At 42.8% G+C, this 17,051-nt stretch overlaps 1 protein-coding gene across 1 annotated transcript; it reads left to right on the top strand.

Moving 5' to 3' along the window:
- Window positions 1–493: 493 nt before the first annotated feature.
- LOC128697619 (keratin-associated protein 16-3-like) lies at window positions 494–1,765 on the top strand. The gene is made up of 2 exons (XM_053789448.2): window positions 494–532; window positions 1,288–1,765. The coding sequence occupies exons 1-2, from the start codon at window positions 530–532 to the stop codon at window positions 1,621–1,623; spliced, it is 339 nt and encodes a 112-aa protein (XP_053645423.1). The 5' UTR covers window positions 494–529; the 3' UTR covers window positions 1,624–1,765.
- Window positions 1,766–17,051: the final 15,286 nt, after the last annotated feature.

Below are 17,051 nucleotides of genomic sequence, written 5' to 3'. Positions count from 1 at the left end.
CGCCCCTAGGTTCTCAGTGACTGCAGGCCCGTCATGAGACGTACACATCAGATTTTATATACGAACTGGGGTTGGGGGAAGGTATTACCACGTAATATTGTTTTGTCTCGGAGTTTTACACTTGAAAGGAAAAGACTGACAAATACTGGCACACGCGCAGAACCACGAGCCGTGACTGTGTACGTGAATGGAGAAAGTATTATACTACCTAAAGCACCCTTATCAACAGAGAAGTTCTAATACTTGATAAAAATGCAAATATATTTTCTTGATAGCTTCGTAGCATCATTCCTTATGGAAAATATAATAAAGAAACTTTCTTAATTAAAAAAAAAAAAGAAATAGTTAAATTTTTCCGCAAGTTATTTCGTCAGGGTCACTTACAAACAATAGCTACAAACAATAGCTGCCCTTGTCACTTGTGCTGCCCGCCGCACATGGGTATACATACATGGATATAAAAGCTTCTGTTCTGGACCTGGTTTTCAGTTCACTGGCTGAATCAAGCACGTGCAGATATACGCTAAACATGGTAACCATATATATATATATATATATATATATATATATATATATATATATATATATATATATATATATATATATATAATGCACAAACAATCGATAATATTATGCTTCAAAAGAAAATGTTGTTATACCCATTTCTTCCTAATTTCTCTAGATTTCTAGCTAACCCTTGTAATATCTTTGAATGATTAAGCTTCTGACGGCATGTTCCGAAAGGCCTAAGCAGATTTTCATTATATTGTGGCTTAATTACATTACATATATATTGCATGTGTAAAAAAAATGTTTTGCGTTTTATTGTGAATGCTTCCACATGTGTGGCCTCGCCTAATTGTGGTTACAGGGGTCGATTCATAGCTCCTGGCTCATGTGGGTGTGCGTGTTTAAATTATATATATATATATATATATATATATATATATATATATATATATATATATATATATATATATATATATATATATATGTATATATATATATATATTTCTTGTAGTCAGGAGTTTGGTAAGAATTCATTTAATTTCATCCATCTTTCTCCCTTTCCTCTCTGTTATACCATTCTCTTCCCATTCCCTTCCTTAAATTCTCCATTCCTTTTTTCCCATTTCTAACTTACCCTTTCTGTATCTATTTCTTAAAATAAGTCATAAAAGAAACTTTTTTTTGTTAATTTTCATAAGGTTTCCCTAAATTTCAAAACATATTAACTACGTATTTCAGTGAATTAACATGTCTATCAGTATGTATTTTGATTTACAGAAACTATTATTCCTGTCAGCAATTGCAGCGCTCCTAGTGGCCACTTGCTATGGTGGATATGGCTACGGGGGCCATGGAGGATATGGCTATGGGGGCTATGGTGGAATTAGCGGTGGAAGCCATCCTGGATATGGATATTCTCATGCCTCTTACTTCCTGAGGAACCCTAAGGGTGGCTATGGTTTCGGCGGACCTGGAAACGCGGGAGTACATGGCGCACACGGTGGCTATGGACACGGTGGTGGATATGGGTACGGTGGCGGATATGGATACGGCGGTGGATATGGATACGGCGGTGGATATGGATACGGTGGCGGATATGGATACGGTCGCTGAGGAAGTAATAAACCAACTGGCTGAGGTGGACACGCTGCTAACATAGGCCAGTAGACCCAGTGCTCTACTCCTCTGTTTATATATAGAGGATACACTGTCAGGCATTTGACGTTAAAAACATTGAAAATAAATATATTTATGACAGCTTATGACGAGTTCTTTCACTTCCTTATTGTGGTTCATCATCAGAATTGCGTTAGGATTTTGATGCATTGATTACAACGCATTTCATACAATCCTCGCTTAGGAGACTGAAACTAATGTCGATGTTTCGGTCCGACTTGGACTATAAACTAGTAACACAATGGTCCAAGTCAGACGGAAACGTCGTCATAAGTTTTAGTTATTTGTGTATTGTTCCTGTCACGGTATTGTGTTTTGTTATTCAATACATCGTGTGAATTTTATTTATTTTAAAAGTAGTATTGTACACACGACCGTAACTTGTGTGTGTAATTACCAATTTGAGTAAGTCGGGGGAGGGCTGTGTATGTGTGTGTGTGTGTGTGTACTCACATATATATGGTTGCAGGGGGTCGAGTCATAGCTCGTGGCCCCGCCTCTTCGCTGGTTGATACTAGGTCATTCTCTCCCTTCTTCTAGAGCCTTATCATACTTCTTCTTAGAGCTATGTATTGAAATTGCCTTCACTACTTCACTCTCCAGATTATTCCATTTCCTGACAACTCTAAGGCTAAAGAAGTACTTCCTAATATCTCTGAGTCATCTGGGTTTTCAACTTCCAGATGTGGCCCCTTGTTCCTGTGTCCCATCTCTGAAACATTCGAGCCCTGTCCACCTTGTCAATTCCTCTCAGTATTTTATATATCGTTATCATGCCCCCCTACCCTTCTTATACTCTAAAGTAATTAGGTTGAGTTCCCTTAACCTCTCCTCGTAAAACATACCCACACACACAGTTCCTCTCCTCCTTCTCTCAAGACCCAAGGAGATACGTTATCTGGGCCCACCGCCTTCGAGGTATCTAGTTCACCTAGTAGTTTCTTCACCTCCTCCCTGGTTTTGTGTGTACTCACCTATTTGTACTCACATATATATGGTTGCAGGGGTCGATTCTTAGCTCCTGGCCCCGCCTCTTCACTGGTTGCTACTGGGTCCTCTCTCTCCCTGCTCCATGATCTCTCTCCCCTGCTCCATGTGTGTGTGTGTGTGTGTGTGTGTGTGTGTGTGTGTGTGTGTGTGTGTGTGTGTGTGTGTGTGTGCATACTCACCAATTTGCTCTCCTTGGAATCAAAATAAAGTTCTTGGATCGGCGATTTTAATTATTAATCGACTGGTGTGATATCACCTGAACCACAATAATTTTGAATCAACATTCAGAGATAGCGTGGCTGAAAGACGAACTGCCGATAGAAATGAAATCACACTCGTGTAGCAGAACTCTCTTTTAACTGGCCATTTACACTCTAGGTACAACTTTTAATCTGTCTTGTGAAAGCTCTTCTCTGATTGAAACGTGATCCATATTTTGTTTTACGTCTATGATTGAAAAGTTCACTTAGATAAGAGTGGAAGTATGAGTGGTGAATGCAGTATAATTGGCAGTATGAGTGTTCTGAACGGGGTGTGAGTCATTACCTTTAGCCCCTCCCCCCCCCCCTTTCTCCACCCGGTGGGAGTTAACAAGGGACCTGGCTGACGAAGAACCATCACTCGGCTTTCTGCTTTCATCGCGTCTGTGAGTATGGACTTCCACTCTTGATTATTTGTGGGGTTTTCAGTTTAATTCGAACAAGAATTCTAGTCTTGTTAGGTGTACTTTGTTGGGGTTTCAGTTTAACTTTACTCGACTATTACAATGTTAATGTAATCTTCATAATCCTAAAGATCTCTTCTAATGGCTTTCAGCTTGAGTGACTGCTTGTCAGGGTTGTAGTCTTATTCCCATCATTGCTATGCGGTTTGGGTTAGATGTTAAGAACATCTAGGCATACATCTGAAAATTCCTAATTTTCAGAACTCTTCTCCCACCAGGACCGAGGTACCACTTCTACAGCGACCGGCAACAGTTCCCTTAAGCTGCCAGTTGTATTTGCAGTTGCTACCTACTGGAACTATACTTCACAATGGTCACAACTTATGACCATTGCTACCACCGGTTTCTTCCCACTACTTAATCCCAAACGCTCAGGCAACACCAATCTGAGGACTGTCTAATCAAAGCTTCACTTAATTTACTTGGCATATTTTTCAATCTGCTTCAGTAAAGAGTTCAGTACTTTAACTTCCAGTTCTTATTTTAAATAAATTTCCTTATTTGAATCTTCCTTTCACGAGAACTTAATGTCTTGTGGGGCCCTTACAATGACCATGTCTTGTCCATTCATAATCCTTTGTATTCAAAATTGACTTTACCCTTTTGTAACCCACGCTTATTTATCTTTTTACTTAGTGTGACTTATTTTATTCCTTCTTGGACCCCTCGGGGAAGGTTCCTTTATGCTGGTGAGGGGCTCTTGATCTAGGGAATTGGATCTGTTCTAAAGTTCACTGAATTAAACTTTAATACCTTCCACATCCCCCCTCAGGCGCTGTATAATCTTACGGGTTTAGCTCTTCCCCTTGATTATAATATTCCTTCTTGGCCTTTGTCAACCATTACTGCATCTGACTCTCGCTAATTTAAATCTTAACAGTACTGAATAAATATTCAGTACTGAAGAATAAGGAAACTACTAAGTTATCTAGTAACTTCGCTACAATTAAACTTTTTCATACAAACATACTGTAACAGTTATTACTGCATGTGGGAACGGTGATCGACGTCATACACAGTAAGCAAACAAACTAGTGATTCAAGAAAAATCCACTGGACACAAATCTAAAACCCTTCAACGACTCGTCCTCGTCAAATCGCATTACTGTTGAAAACACATTTTCAGTAATCTTTTTTTTAATAATTTAGTTAAAATCAAATACTTTAAAAAAAAAATACATCATGCCAGCTTTAACATCCATACAACAGCCCACTCTTCTACAAAAAAAACTTAAGTGGTTTCGCTTTAAGATAATTAGTATTAAATTAGCACCAGCACGCGTGGATTTGTTTAAGAATCCACAAGTCCCCTTTCCCTATTCAATCGAAACCTTTTATCGCCTTTATTCACTTCAATGGCAATATGGTATATTACTAGGATTGTTTTGCTAATTAACAATTATGCATTTAAACCACCGAAACCTAAAAATGGAACTTCGAAACTTGCTTTTGGTTTTATTTCCAAGGCCAAAATTAGTGGCCAGACTGCAAATTTGACTTGGATCGGAGGAGTCTCGTGAATTCAGTCATGGGTGTTAGACTACCTAATCTCCTTAGTCACTAAAATCCAAATGTAATAAGGCAGGTTATACAGGAGACTACCCATTTTCAGCTTACCGTCCTCTTCAAGGGGGGGGGGCTCCTTGTAGTGAAGAGGCTCTTGGTCTGAGGAATTAGACCTGTCTGTCTCCTTCCTCAGACCGAACCTAATTACCCCCCCAATCCCCCCTTTCCCTATCCCTTCCTCCCCTTTTTCCTTTCCTCTTCCTCCTCATCCCTCCCTTTTGCCCTTCCTCTTTTTGGCCTTTGGGATTTCTCCCACAGGTGCGCTAGTTCCTAGGTAGGGGAAAGGATACCGGGGTCCATCCCATTCCGTTGAGGTTCTTGGCGGTGGCGTAGTTTGCCGTGGAATCTGGATCGCCTGGGAATGTCCCGATACCTCTCCGGTATCCCTCCCGGAGTGTAGCTTTGGGTGTCTTTCGGGCGACGGGTGTATCTCTGGAAGCCACCTTTCGGATTCCGGGGGTGGTGGCCGAAGGAGGTATGCTTTGTTGCGGATATCCGGCCGCCCTCTTTTGTCCACTGTAGCTCGGCAGACGTGAGGTTGCTATCCCGGATTGCTGGCATGAAGGGTAGGGTATGGCACGGGTTCCATGCTGCATCTGCGGTGCTGAGGTCCTCTTGGGCGCAGAGGGAGATTTCTGGCCCTTTCATTCCTCCTGGGAACTATTCCTCCCTGCTCCCTTTTTTTTTTTTTTTTTATTTTTTTTTTTCTTTTTTTTTTTTTTTTTTTTTTTCTTAAACAAAAAGCAAAGGAGTAACCCAACCATGGAGAACCCAATCCATGAACCCACTACCCCTGGGCCCCCTTCTTGATACCACACCCTATTCTGACCCTGCCTTGTTTTTAGACCACTCTTCAGACACTCCTGATGCCCCTGTACCTCTTGCTGGTGCCGTTTCCTCACCCGCTTCAGGTACCGGGGTTTCAACTGACTCCTTCGATTTGTCTGACCTTCACTCTCCTTTGACTGCTTCCGGCCTCTTCCTCTACGGTACGGCAATTTTCGAATCTCCAGCCCATTTCACGATGGACCAACTCCGGTCCTACTCCTAAACGTCAACGTCAATCTCCTGATGTTCCTTTTTTACCTTTCCATTCTACTTGGAAAAGACACACGTCATGCACTCCCTCTCCACGCTCAGTTTTGGACCACACAATGGACTAAAGTCTTTACTTTAAGACACTTCTTCTGCCTATCTTTTTGACCATAGTATTGGCAAAGCGCTCCTGTGTCATGTTGGTAGAGATATTTCATTTCATGCTCTCAAGAACGGTACGTGTATCGTCACTGTCCAGAATGCTACCCATGCTCATGATCTCTCTCCTTTCGCATATCGATACTACTCCTATCACTATTGAAAAACATCATTCTCTCAAATCTTGTAGTGGTACCGTCATTCTGCCCCCATACCATAGTCCAACAGAATTTCCAGTCATGTGGCAATGACATTCTTGAACAGCTGGAACTCCAGGATCTCCCAATCCTCAAAGTCGACACTTATGTCCTTCCTGCCCGTGGGCAGAGACGTTACCCTTGCAATGTGGCTCGATTAACTTTCGACAGCCGAGAACTCCCATCCCTTGTTTATGTCGCGGGACATAGGTTACAAGTTTGAAAGGTGATCCCTACACTGCAACAGTGTAGAAATTGCTGGCGTTTAGGTCACCCAGTGAAATATTGCAGATCTATAGCCAAATGCCCAGTCTGGTGCCGACTACCATTCTAGTACATCTTGCAGTCAACCTCCATCTTGCCTTAATTGTAATGAAGCTCGCCCTTCGTACTCCCGCCGTTGCCAGGTCTACTTAAATGAGCGTGAAATCCGTTGCCTTAGAGGCAAAAGGTCTCCCTTATGCTATGGCAGTTACTCATCTCCGCCTCCAAGGAAAACTACCCAGTGTTTCTTATTCTCGTGTTTCAAAACATCCCCCCCACTTCTGGGGTCCCATCTTCTGCAGCCTCCTCTGTTGTTACCCCTCCCATAGCCACTCCGGCATCTAATCCTTTTGCTGTCCTTGGCTCTGATATCCCGACTACAACTCGGTCTGTTCTCACATCTTCGTGTCCTTCCTCACAAGCCCCAGTATCGACAAGACCTCGTACAACACCTTATACCAATCGCCCCTCTACTTCTCAGAAGTCCAAAAAATCCACATTGCTCAAATCTTCTTTGCCCCTTCCTTCCCTTCTTCCACCTCAACACTTTACCTTTCCAGTCTCTGTGCCTAGTTCTTCCCCTCTCTCTGGCTCTATTACAAGTGTGGAGGCTCACCCTCCTCATACTATGCCTTCCACCCCCGTTCCCTCCCAAGTTTCTCCCTCTTTTACCATCTCCCAGGTTTCTGCCTCTTCTGTCCCCCCCCCTGCACTTCATCTCCAGTCCCCTACACTCTTTTTGTCCCCCTCTACTTTGGTACAGTCCATTACTGTCCCAATCTTTACTCACCCTCCTCCTACCTCCAATATGGTCTCCCATACATCTTTGAATTCAGAAACACTTGAAGCCATTTCAGAATATATTGCAGAGACTAAACCTTCAATGGACACTAATTCACCTCCTGTTCCTTCTCTTCCCTCTCCTCCATCTTCACAACTCCATTCTTCGCAACGCTCCATTCCTTCGCTGCTTGAACGTCTTCCAATGCCACCACACATTGACTTTTCTAACCCCTCTAGTCTGTAGGTGCCCTTCCCTATGGTTTCCTGGTATTTTCTTCATTGCCAATCATGGCCTATTTACAGTGGAATATCCACGGCCTCAGGGGTAATCGGGGTGAGCTTCAGATGTTGCTTTCCAGGTTTTCCCCTGTTGGTGCTTGCTTACAAGAACCAAAATTACACTCGGCTGTTTTCCAACCTATCTCGGGCTATAATTTATTGTATTCTTCGGATCCTTTCTCAGATGGGACCTTTAATGAAAGTGCCCTTCTACACAATGATATTCTGTACCGTCGACTATTTGTCCACACCTCTCTGCATTACACTGCAGCCCGTATCCACTTGAATAAGTGGTTTACAATATGTTCTTTATATCTCTCTCCTTCTCGAGCATTTTCTATCCCAGATTTTGCCTTTCTAGTTTCATCCTTACCACCACTTCTGTTACTTGGTGATTTTAACGCCCACCATTTCCTCTGGGGTCTCATTGTGACTCACGTGGCATTCAGTTGGAGGCTTTTCTCGCTCCTCACCCCCTCCATGTTTTAAATATGGGTACTCCCACCCATTTTGATCCTCGTACTCATACTCTATCTTGCATCGATCTATCTGTCTGCTCTTCCTCCACTGCACTAGACTTCACCTGGTCTGTTCTACCGGACTTGCATGACAGCGATCATTTTCCAATCATTCTTACTTCTCCTTCATATTCACCACCTTTCCGTAGCCCTCGCTGGCAATTTGATTGGGCAAATTGGGACCTTTACTCGCAACTCACTGCTTTTAGTGAGGTTCCTTCTTCATCCCATTGATGAGCTCCTACACCTCTTCTCGACGTCAGTTTATACCGCAGCTTCTCATTCTATACCCCAAACCTCAGGCAGGCATTCTCAGAAGTGCGTGCCTTGGTGGTCTCCTGCTCGTGCAGTACGTTTGAAACGCGCTGCATGGGGCAGGTACCGATACAATAGAACCAATGAGAGACTTCTTGATTTTAAGCAGAAGCGTGCGATCACTAGCTGTGTCATTCGTGATGCTAAACGCACTTGCTGGCGAGACTGTTTCCACCATCACCTCTGCTTCCTCTGAGTACAGTCTGGAAAAAAGTGAGGAAATTGAGTGGTAAACTCTCCTGACCTGGCTCCTGTTCTACGGGTCGCCGGTATTGATGTAGCAAACCCTCTTGACATTGCCATTGAAATTGGCACTTATCTGATCCATGTATGCAAGGGCTCTAAAGGAATGTAAAGAGAAGCTTAACAAACCTCTGGCTAATCTTTTCAACATATCACTACAGACTGGCATAGTGCCTGATAAGTGGAAAATGGCAAATGTGATACCTAGGTATTTTCAAAGCAGGTGACAGGTCCTTAGCTTCGAACTATAGACCAATAAGCCTAACCTTCACAGTGGGGAAATTTATGGAATGAATAATTGCCGAGGCAGTTCGTAGCCACCTTGAAAAGCATAAATTAATCAACGAATCTCAGCATGGTTTTACAAAGGGGCGTTCCTGCCTTACGAATTTATTAACTTTTTTCACTAAGGTATTTGAGGAGGTAGATCATGGTAATGAATATGATATTGTGTATATGGACTTCAGTAAGGCTTTTGACAGGGTCCCACATCAGAGACTATTGAGGAAAATTAAGGCACATGGAATAGGATATTTTTTTTCCTGGATAGAGGCATGGTTGACAAATAGGCAGCAGAGAGTTTTCATAAATGGGGAGAAATCAGAGTGGGGAAGCGTCACTAGCGGTGTTCCACAGGGGTCAGTGTTGGGCCCTCTGTTGTTCGCAGTTTACATAAACGACATTGATGAGGGCATAAAGAGCGACATAAGCAAGTTTGCCGATGACACCAAAATAGGCCGTCGAATTCATTCTGACGAGGACATTAGAGCACTACAGGAAGATTTGAATAGACTGATGCAGTGGTCGGAGAAGTGGCAGATGCAGTTTAATATAGACAAATGCAAAGTTCTAAATGTTGGACAGGAAAATAACCATGCCACATATAAACTAAATAGTGTAGATCTTAATAATACGGATTGCGAAAAAGATTTAGGAGTTCTGGTTAGCAGTAATCTGAAACCAAGACAACAGTGCATAAGTGTTCACAAATAAGCTAACAGAATCCTTGGCTTCATATCAAGAAGCATAAATAATAGGAGTCCTCAGGTTGTTCTTCAACTCTATATATCCTTGGTTAGGTCTCATTTAGATTATGCTGCACAGTTTTGGTCACCGTATTAAAGAATGGATATAAATGCTCTGGAAAACATACGAAGGAGGATGACAATGTTGATCCCATGTATCAGAAACCTTCCCTATGAGGATAGACTAAGGGCCCTGAATCTGCACTCTCTAGAAAGACGTAGAATTAGGGGGGATATGATTGAGGTGTATAAATGGAAGACACGAATAAATAAAGGGGATGTAAATAGCGTGCTGAAAATATCTAGCCTAGACAGGACTCGCAGCAATGGTTTTAAGTTGGAAAAATTCAGATTCAGGAAGGACATAGGAAAGTACTGGTTTGGTAATAGAGTTGTGGATGAGTGGAACAAACTCCCGAGTACAGTTATAGAGGCCAGAACGTTGTGTAGCTTTAAAAATAGGTTGGATAAATACATGAGTAGATGTGGGTGGGTGTGAGTTGGACCTGATGGCTTGTGCTACCAGGTCGGTTGCCGTGTTCCTCCCTTAAGTCAATGTGACCTGACCTGACTAGGTTGGGTGCATTGGCTTAAGCCGGTAGGAGACTTGGACCTGCCTCGCATGGGCCAGTAGGCCTTCTGCAGTGTTCCTTCGTTCTTATGTTCTTATGTTCTTATTTCCCGGGGGCTCCATCTATGCCCCTCGTTTCTTTCCAAATTCTGCCAGAGAGTTAGTACCCTTGGACTTTTCTTCTCAGAGAAGAACAGTATAATGCGCCTTTTACACTTCAGGAACTGGAGGCAACACTCAGCTTGCCGATAATCGGCAGCTGGACCTTACGACACTCATATTCGTATGTTACAACATTTACATCAGTCAGCCCTTGTAGTCCTCTTACACCTCTTCAATCTTATTTGGGCACAAGGAGTTCTTCCACAGCTGTGGAAATTTGCCATTTTTCTCCCTTTCCGCAAGCCGAGTACTACAGGACATGGTGCCTCCCACTATCGTCCCATCGCTCTTGCTAGTGCAGTTTGCAAAGTGATGGAACGTCTGGTAAATCGACGTTTAATGTGGTATTTAGACACACAACAGTCTCTCCGCTAGTCAATATGGCTTTTGTAAGGGCCATTCTACCATAGACCCCTTACTATGCTTAGATACGTATGTTCGTAATGCCTTTGCGAATAATCACTGTTATTGCCATATTTTTTGACCTTGAGAAGGCATATGACACAACCTGGAGGTATAACATTTTGGCCCAAGCCCACTCCTAAGGCCTCCGAGGCAATCTACCATCCTTCCTTAAGAACTTTTTAACTGACAGACACTTCTGTGTTCGAGTCAATAATGTGCTTTCCCCGGATTTCGTCCAAGCTGAAGGTGTCCCTCAGGGATGTGTTCTGAGCACAACACTTTTTCTCCTAGCTATAAATGATTTGGCCTCTGTTCTTCCACCCAATATTTGGTCATCACTCTATGTTGATGACTCCGCTATTGCTTGTGCAGGCGCTGACTGTCATCTCATTGCAGTTTCTCTCCAGTGTGCAGTCGATTGTTTCCACTTGGGCCACCACATATGGGTTTAAATTTTCCAGTACCAAAACTCACCAAATTACTTTCACTAGACGCTCTGTCATCTCCGATCATCCTTTGTATCTCTATGGCTCCCGTATCCCCGAACGTGATAGTCAGGTTTCTAGGCCTTCTCTTTGACCGTAGGTTATCCTGGAAACCACACATTACCTCTCTGAAGGAAATTTGTCACAGCTGGCTAAACCTTCTTAAAACCCTTGCTCATCTTTCCTGGGGAGCTGATCGTCGAACTCTGCTTCGCCTACATTCAGCCCTCGTTTTATTGAAACTCGATTATGGTGACCAGATTTATTCAGTGGCCTCTCCTGCTACTCTCTAGCCTTAACCCCATCCATCACCAAGGATTACGTTTATGCCTTGGTGCTTTTCGCTCTTCCCCTGTTGAGAGCCTATATGCAGAAGCGAATGTTCCATCCTTTTCTGATCGCCGTGATGCCCATTGCCTTCGCTACTATGTATGCTCTCGCGATCTTCACAATCCTTCCATTTATAGAATGGTCACCGATATTATTATTTTTTTTTTTTTTATTATCACACCGGCCGATTCCCACCAAGGCAGGGTGGCCCGAAAAAGAAAAACTTTCACCATCATTCACTCCATCACTGTCTTGCCAGAAGGGTGCTTTACACTACAGTTTTTAAACTGCAACATTAACACCCATCCTTCAGAGTGCAGGCACTGTACTTCCCATCTCCAGGACTCAAGTCCGGCCTGCCGGTTTCCCTGAATCCCTTCATAAATGTTACTTTGCTCACACTCCAACAGCACGTCAAGTATTAAAAACCATTTGTCTCCATTCACTCCTATCAAACACGCTCACGCATGCCTGCTGGAAGTCCAAGCCCCTCGCACACAAAACCTCCTTTACCCCCTCCCTCCAACCCTTCCTAGGCCGACCCCTACCCCGCCTTCCTTCCACTACAGACTGATACACTCTTGAAGTCATTCTGTTTCGCTCCATTCTCTCTACATGTCCGAACCACCTCAACAACCCTTCCTCAGCCCTCTGGACAACAGTTTTGGTAATCCCGCACCTCCTCCTAACTTCCAAACTACGAATTCTCTGCATTATATTCACACCACACATTGCCCTCAGACATGACATCTCCACTGCCTCCAGCCTTCTCCTCGCTGCAACATTCATCACCCACGCTTCACACCCATATAAGAGCGTTGGTAAAACTATACTCTCATACATTCCCCTCTTTGCCTCCAAGGACAAAGTTCTTTGTCTCCACAGACTCCTAAGTGCACCACTCACTCTTTTTCCCTCATCAATTCTATGATTCACCTCATCTTTCATAGACCCATCCGCTGACACGTCCACTCCCAAATATCTGAATACGTTCACCTCCTCCATACTCTCTCCCTCCAATCTGATATTCAATCTTTCATCACCTAATCTTTTTGTTATCCTCATAACCTTACTCTTTCCTGTATTCACCTTTAATTTTCTTCTTTTGCACACCCTACCAAATTCATCCACCAATCTCTGCAACTTCTCTTCAGAATCTCCCAAGAGCACAGTGTCATCAGCAAAGAGCAGCTGTGACAACTCCCACTTTGTGTGTGATTCTTTATCTTTTAACTCCACGCCTCTTGCCAAGACCCTCGCATTTACTTCTCTTACAACCCCATCTATAAATATATTAAACAACCACGGTGACATCACACATCCTTGTCTAAGGCCTACTTTTACTGGGAAAAAATTTCCCTCTTTCCTACATACTCTAACTTGAGCCTCACTATCCTCGTAAAAACTCTTCACTGCTTTCAGTAACCTACCTCCTACACCATACACTTGCAACATCTGCCACATTGCCCCCCTATCCACCCTGTCATACGCCTTTTCCAAATCCATAAATGCCACAAAGACCTCTTTAGCCTTATCTAAATACTGTTCACTTATATGTTTCACTGTAAACACCTGGTCCACACACCCCCTACCTTTCCTAAAGCCTCCTTGTTCATCTGCTATCCTATTCTCCGTCTTACTCTTAATTCTTTCAATTATAACTCTACCATACACTTTACCAGGTACACTCAACAGACTTATCCCCCTATAATTTTTGCACTCTCTTTTATCCCCTTTGCCTTTATACAAAGGAACTATGCATGCTCTCTGCCAATCCCTAGGTACCTTACCCTCTTCCATACATTTATTAAATAATTGCACCAACCACTCCAAAACTATATCCCCACCTGCTTTTAACATTTCTATCTTTATCCCATCAATCCCGGCTGCCTTACCCCCTTTCATTTTACCTACTGCCTCACGAACTTCCCCCACACTCACAACTGGCTCTTCCTCACTCCTACAAGATGTTATTCCTCCTTGCCCTATACACGAAATCACAGCTTCCCTATCTTCATCAACATTTAACAATTCCTCAAAATATTCCTTCCATCTTCCCAATACCTCTAACTCTCCATTTAATAACTCTCCTCTCCTATTTTTAACTGACAAATCCATTTGTTCTCTAGGCTTTCTTAACTTGTTAATCTCACTCCAAAACTTTTTCTTATTTTCAACAAAATTTGTTGATAACATCTCACCCACTCTCTCATTTGCTCTCTTTTTACATTGCTTCACCACTCTCTTAACTTCTCTCTTTTTCTCCATATACTCTTCCCTCCTTGCATCACTTCTACTTTGTAAAAACTTCTCATATGCTAACTTTTTCTCCCTTACTACTCTCTTTACATCATCATTCCACCAATCGCTCCTCTTCCCTCCTGCACCCACTTTCCTGTAACCACAAACTTCTGCTGAACACTCTAACACTACATTTTTAAACCTACCCCATACCTCTTCGACCCCATTGCCTATGCTCTCATTAGCCCATCTATCCTCCAATAGCTGTTTATATCTTACCCTAACTGCCTCCTCTTTTAGTTTATAAACCTTTACCTCTCTCTTCCCTGATGCTTCTATTCTCCTTGTATCCCATCTACCTTTTACTCTCAGTGTAGCTACAACTAGAAAGTGATCTGATATATCTGTGGCCCCTCTATAAACATGTACATCCTGAAGTCTACTCAACAGTCTTTTATCTACCAATACATAATCCAACAAACTACTGTCATTTCGCCCTACATCATATCGTGTATACTTATTTATCCTCTTTTTCTTAAAATATGTATTACCTATAACTAAACCCCTTTCTATACAAAGTTCAATCAAAGAGCTCCCATTATCATTTACACCTGGCACCCCAAACTTACCTACCACACCCTCTCTAAAAGTTTCTCCTACTTTAGCATTCAAGTCCCCTACCACAATTACTCTCTCACTTGGTTCAAAGGCTCCTATACATTCACTTAACATCTCCCAAAATCTCTCTCTCTCCTCTGCATTCCTCTCTTCTCCAGGTGCATACACGCTTATTATGACCCACTTCTCGCATCCAACCTTTACTTTAATCCACATAATTCTTGAATTTACACATTCATATTCTCTTTTCTCCTTCCATAACTGATCATTTAACATTACTGCTACCCCTTCCTTTGCTCTAACTCTCTCAGATACTCCAGATTTAATCCCATTTATTTCCCCCCACTGAAACTCTCCTACCCCCTTCAGCTTTGTTTCGCTTAGGGCCAGGACATCCAACTTCTTCTCATTCATAACATCAGCAATCATCTGTTTCTTGTCATCCGCACTACATCCACGCACATTTAAGCAACCCAGTTTTATAAAGTTTTTCTTCTTCTCTTTTTTAGTAATTGTATACAGGAGAAGGGGTTACTAGCCCATTGCTCCCGGCATTTTAGTCGCCTCATACGACACGCATGGCTTACGGAGGAAAGATTCTTTTCCACTTCCCCATGGACAATAGAAGAAATAAAAAGAACAAGAGCTATTTAGAAAAAGGAGAAAAACCTAGATGTATGTATATATATATATGCATGTGCGTAGACATTAGTAGACATTATTTGTTCGCCACCCCTGTTTGCTCCGTCCCTGTTCTCTTCGCTTACATTCGCTCTCGTCTTCCCTTCAGTTACCACCTTTATATGTTCATGTAGCATCTCACTTTTCCCTACCCCCCTGGGAAGTTCCAGCTCTTCGGGTCTGTTCTTTCTCACTCCCTTGCTTGAAAGCCCAACTGCCTACGGTGGCTTCCCGCTCTTTTTCTTGATCACTTCCACTCTCATTCTCATGCCATCGCTGTGTACACAGATGGCTCTAAGTCTTCAGATGGCGTCAGATTCGCAGCAGTGTTTCCGGACAGCATCGTGCGGGGGCATTTATTATCTTCGGCTAGCATTTTTACTGCTGAATTGTATGCCATTCTTGCAGCACTTATTCATATCACATCTATGCCTGTGTCATCATTTGTGGTAGTCTCGGACTCCCTTAGTGCTCTACAGGCTATACAAAAATTTGATACATCTCACCCCCTAGTTATCCGTATCCAACTTTGGCTATGCCGTATCTCTACCAAGCATAAAGATACTGTTTTTTGTTGGGTCCCTGGTCATGTCGACGTACAGGGCAATGAACAGGCAGACACTGCTGCGCAGTCAGCAGTACATAACCTACCAATTTCCTATATAGGTGTTCCATTTCTGGACTATTTTGCTACAATAGCTATCCACCTTCACACCCGTTGGCAACAACATTGATCAACTCTGCTTGGTAACAAACTTCCTTCTATTAAACCGAGCATAGGTTACTGGCCGTCTTCTTGTCATCAGTGCCGAGGTTGGGCGACCACTCTCTCCCGCCTTCGCATTGGCCACACTCGTCTTACTCATGGGTATCTCATGGAGAGGCACCCTGTTCCTCTCTGTGAGCAGTGTCAAGTTCCAGTATCGATTAGCCACATTCTGTTAGACTGCCCTCTCTATCAACGTGCACGCAGAATTTGCCTCCAATGTCGTCTTCGTTCTACTACTCTCTTTACCTTCCCTTCTTGCTGATGAACCCTCCTTTAATCCTGACTCTCTCATTGACTTCTTGACAACGACTGATTTACTCCACAAACTCTGATGATGATACCTGTCGCACTCCCCTCAGCCCTTTCTAGCTCAGTCTCTTGCTGCCCTTTACCCTTTCACCATCCACTGCCCCACTGTTATCTGTAACCTATTACTCATCCATCTCCCTTTTGCCACCTGATGCCCTCGCTTCCTTCCTGCCCTGCAGCGCTGTATAGCCCTTGTGGCTTAGCGCTTCTTTTTGATTATAATAATAATTCAGCTTACCGTGCATAACCTTAAATACTCTAAAGATAATATCACTAGTGTTTAAGACTCCTCATACTTAATCCAGTAAGTTAATAAATTTCACACAGGACGAAAACTCTAAACTATTGCTTAATTCACGTCAAAGAATCTAAGTCCATTTTAGAGAACATGAAAATATTTTTTATTTCACAGTAAATAGTTTAATTCTAGAAAGTATAAAACAAATTTTCCACCTCCAGGTGAAGAGATCGTGGTCCCTCGAAGAAGGTTCCTTGACGCTGGGGAGGGGCTCTTGATCTAGGAAATTATATTTGTACTAAAGTTCCCTGAATGGAACCTGAATGCCTTCCATTTTCCCCCCACAGGCGCTATATAACCCTAGGGGTTAGCGCTCCATGAATATAATCTTGGTAGTTTCGATGATTATTAATACGTAATCAGCAATGCAGAAAAGCCGAGTAGCTTAGTGCATATAC

This window comes from Cherax quadricarinatus, chromosome 68 (genome assembly GCF_038502225.1).
Source record: "Cherax quadricarinatus isolate ZL_2023a chromosome 68, ASM3850222v1, whole genome shotgun sequence".
NCBI classification, from domain to species: Eukaryota; Metazoa; Arthropoda; class Malacostraca; order Decapoda; family Parastacidae; genus Cherax; species Cherax quadricarinatus.
This window is presented reverse-complemented; position numbering and strand designations above follow the sequence as displayed.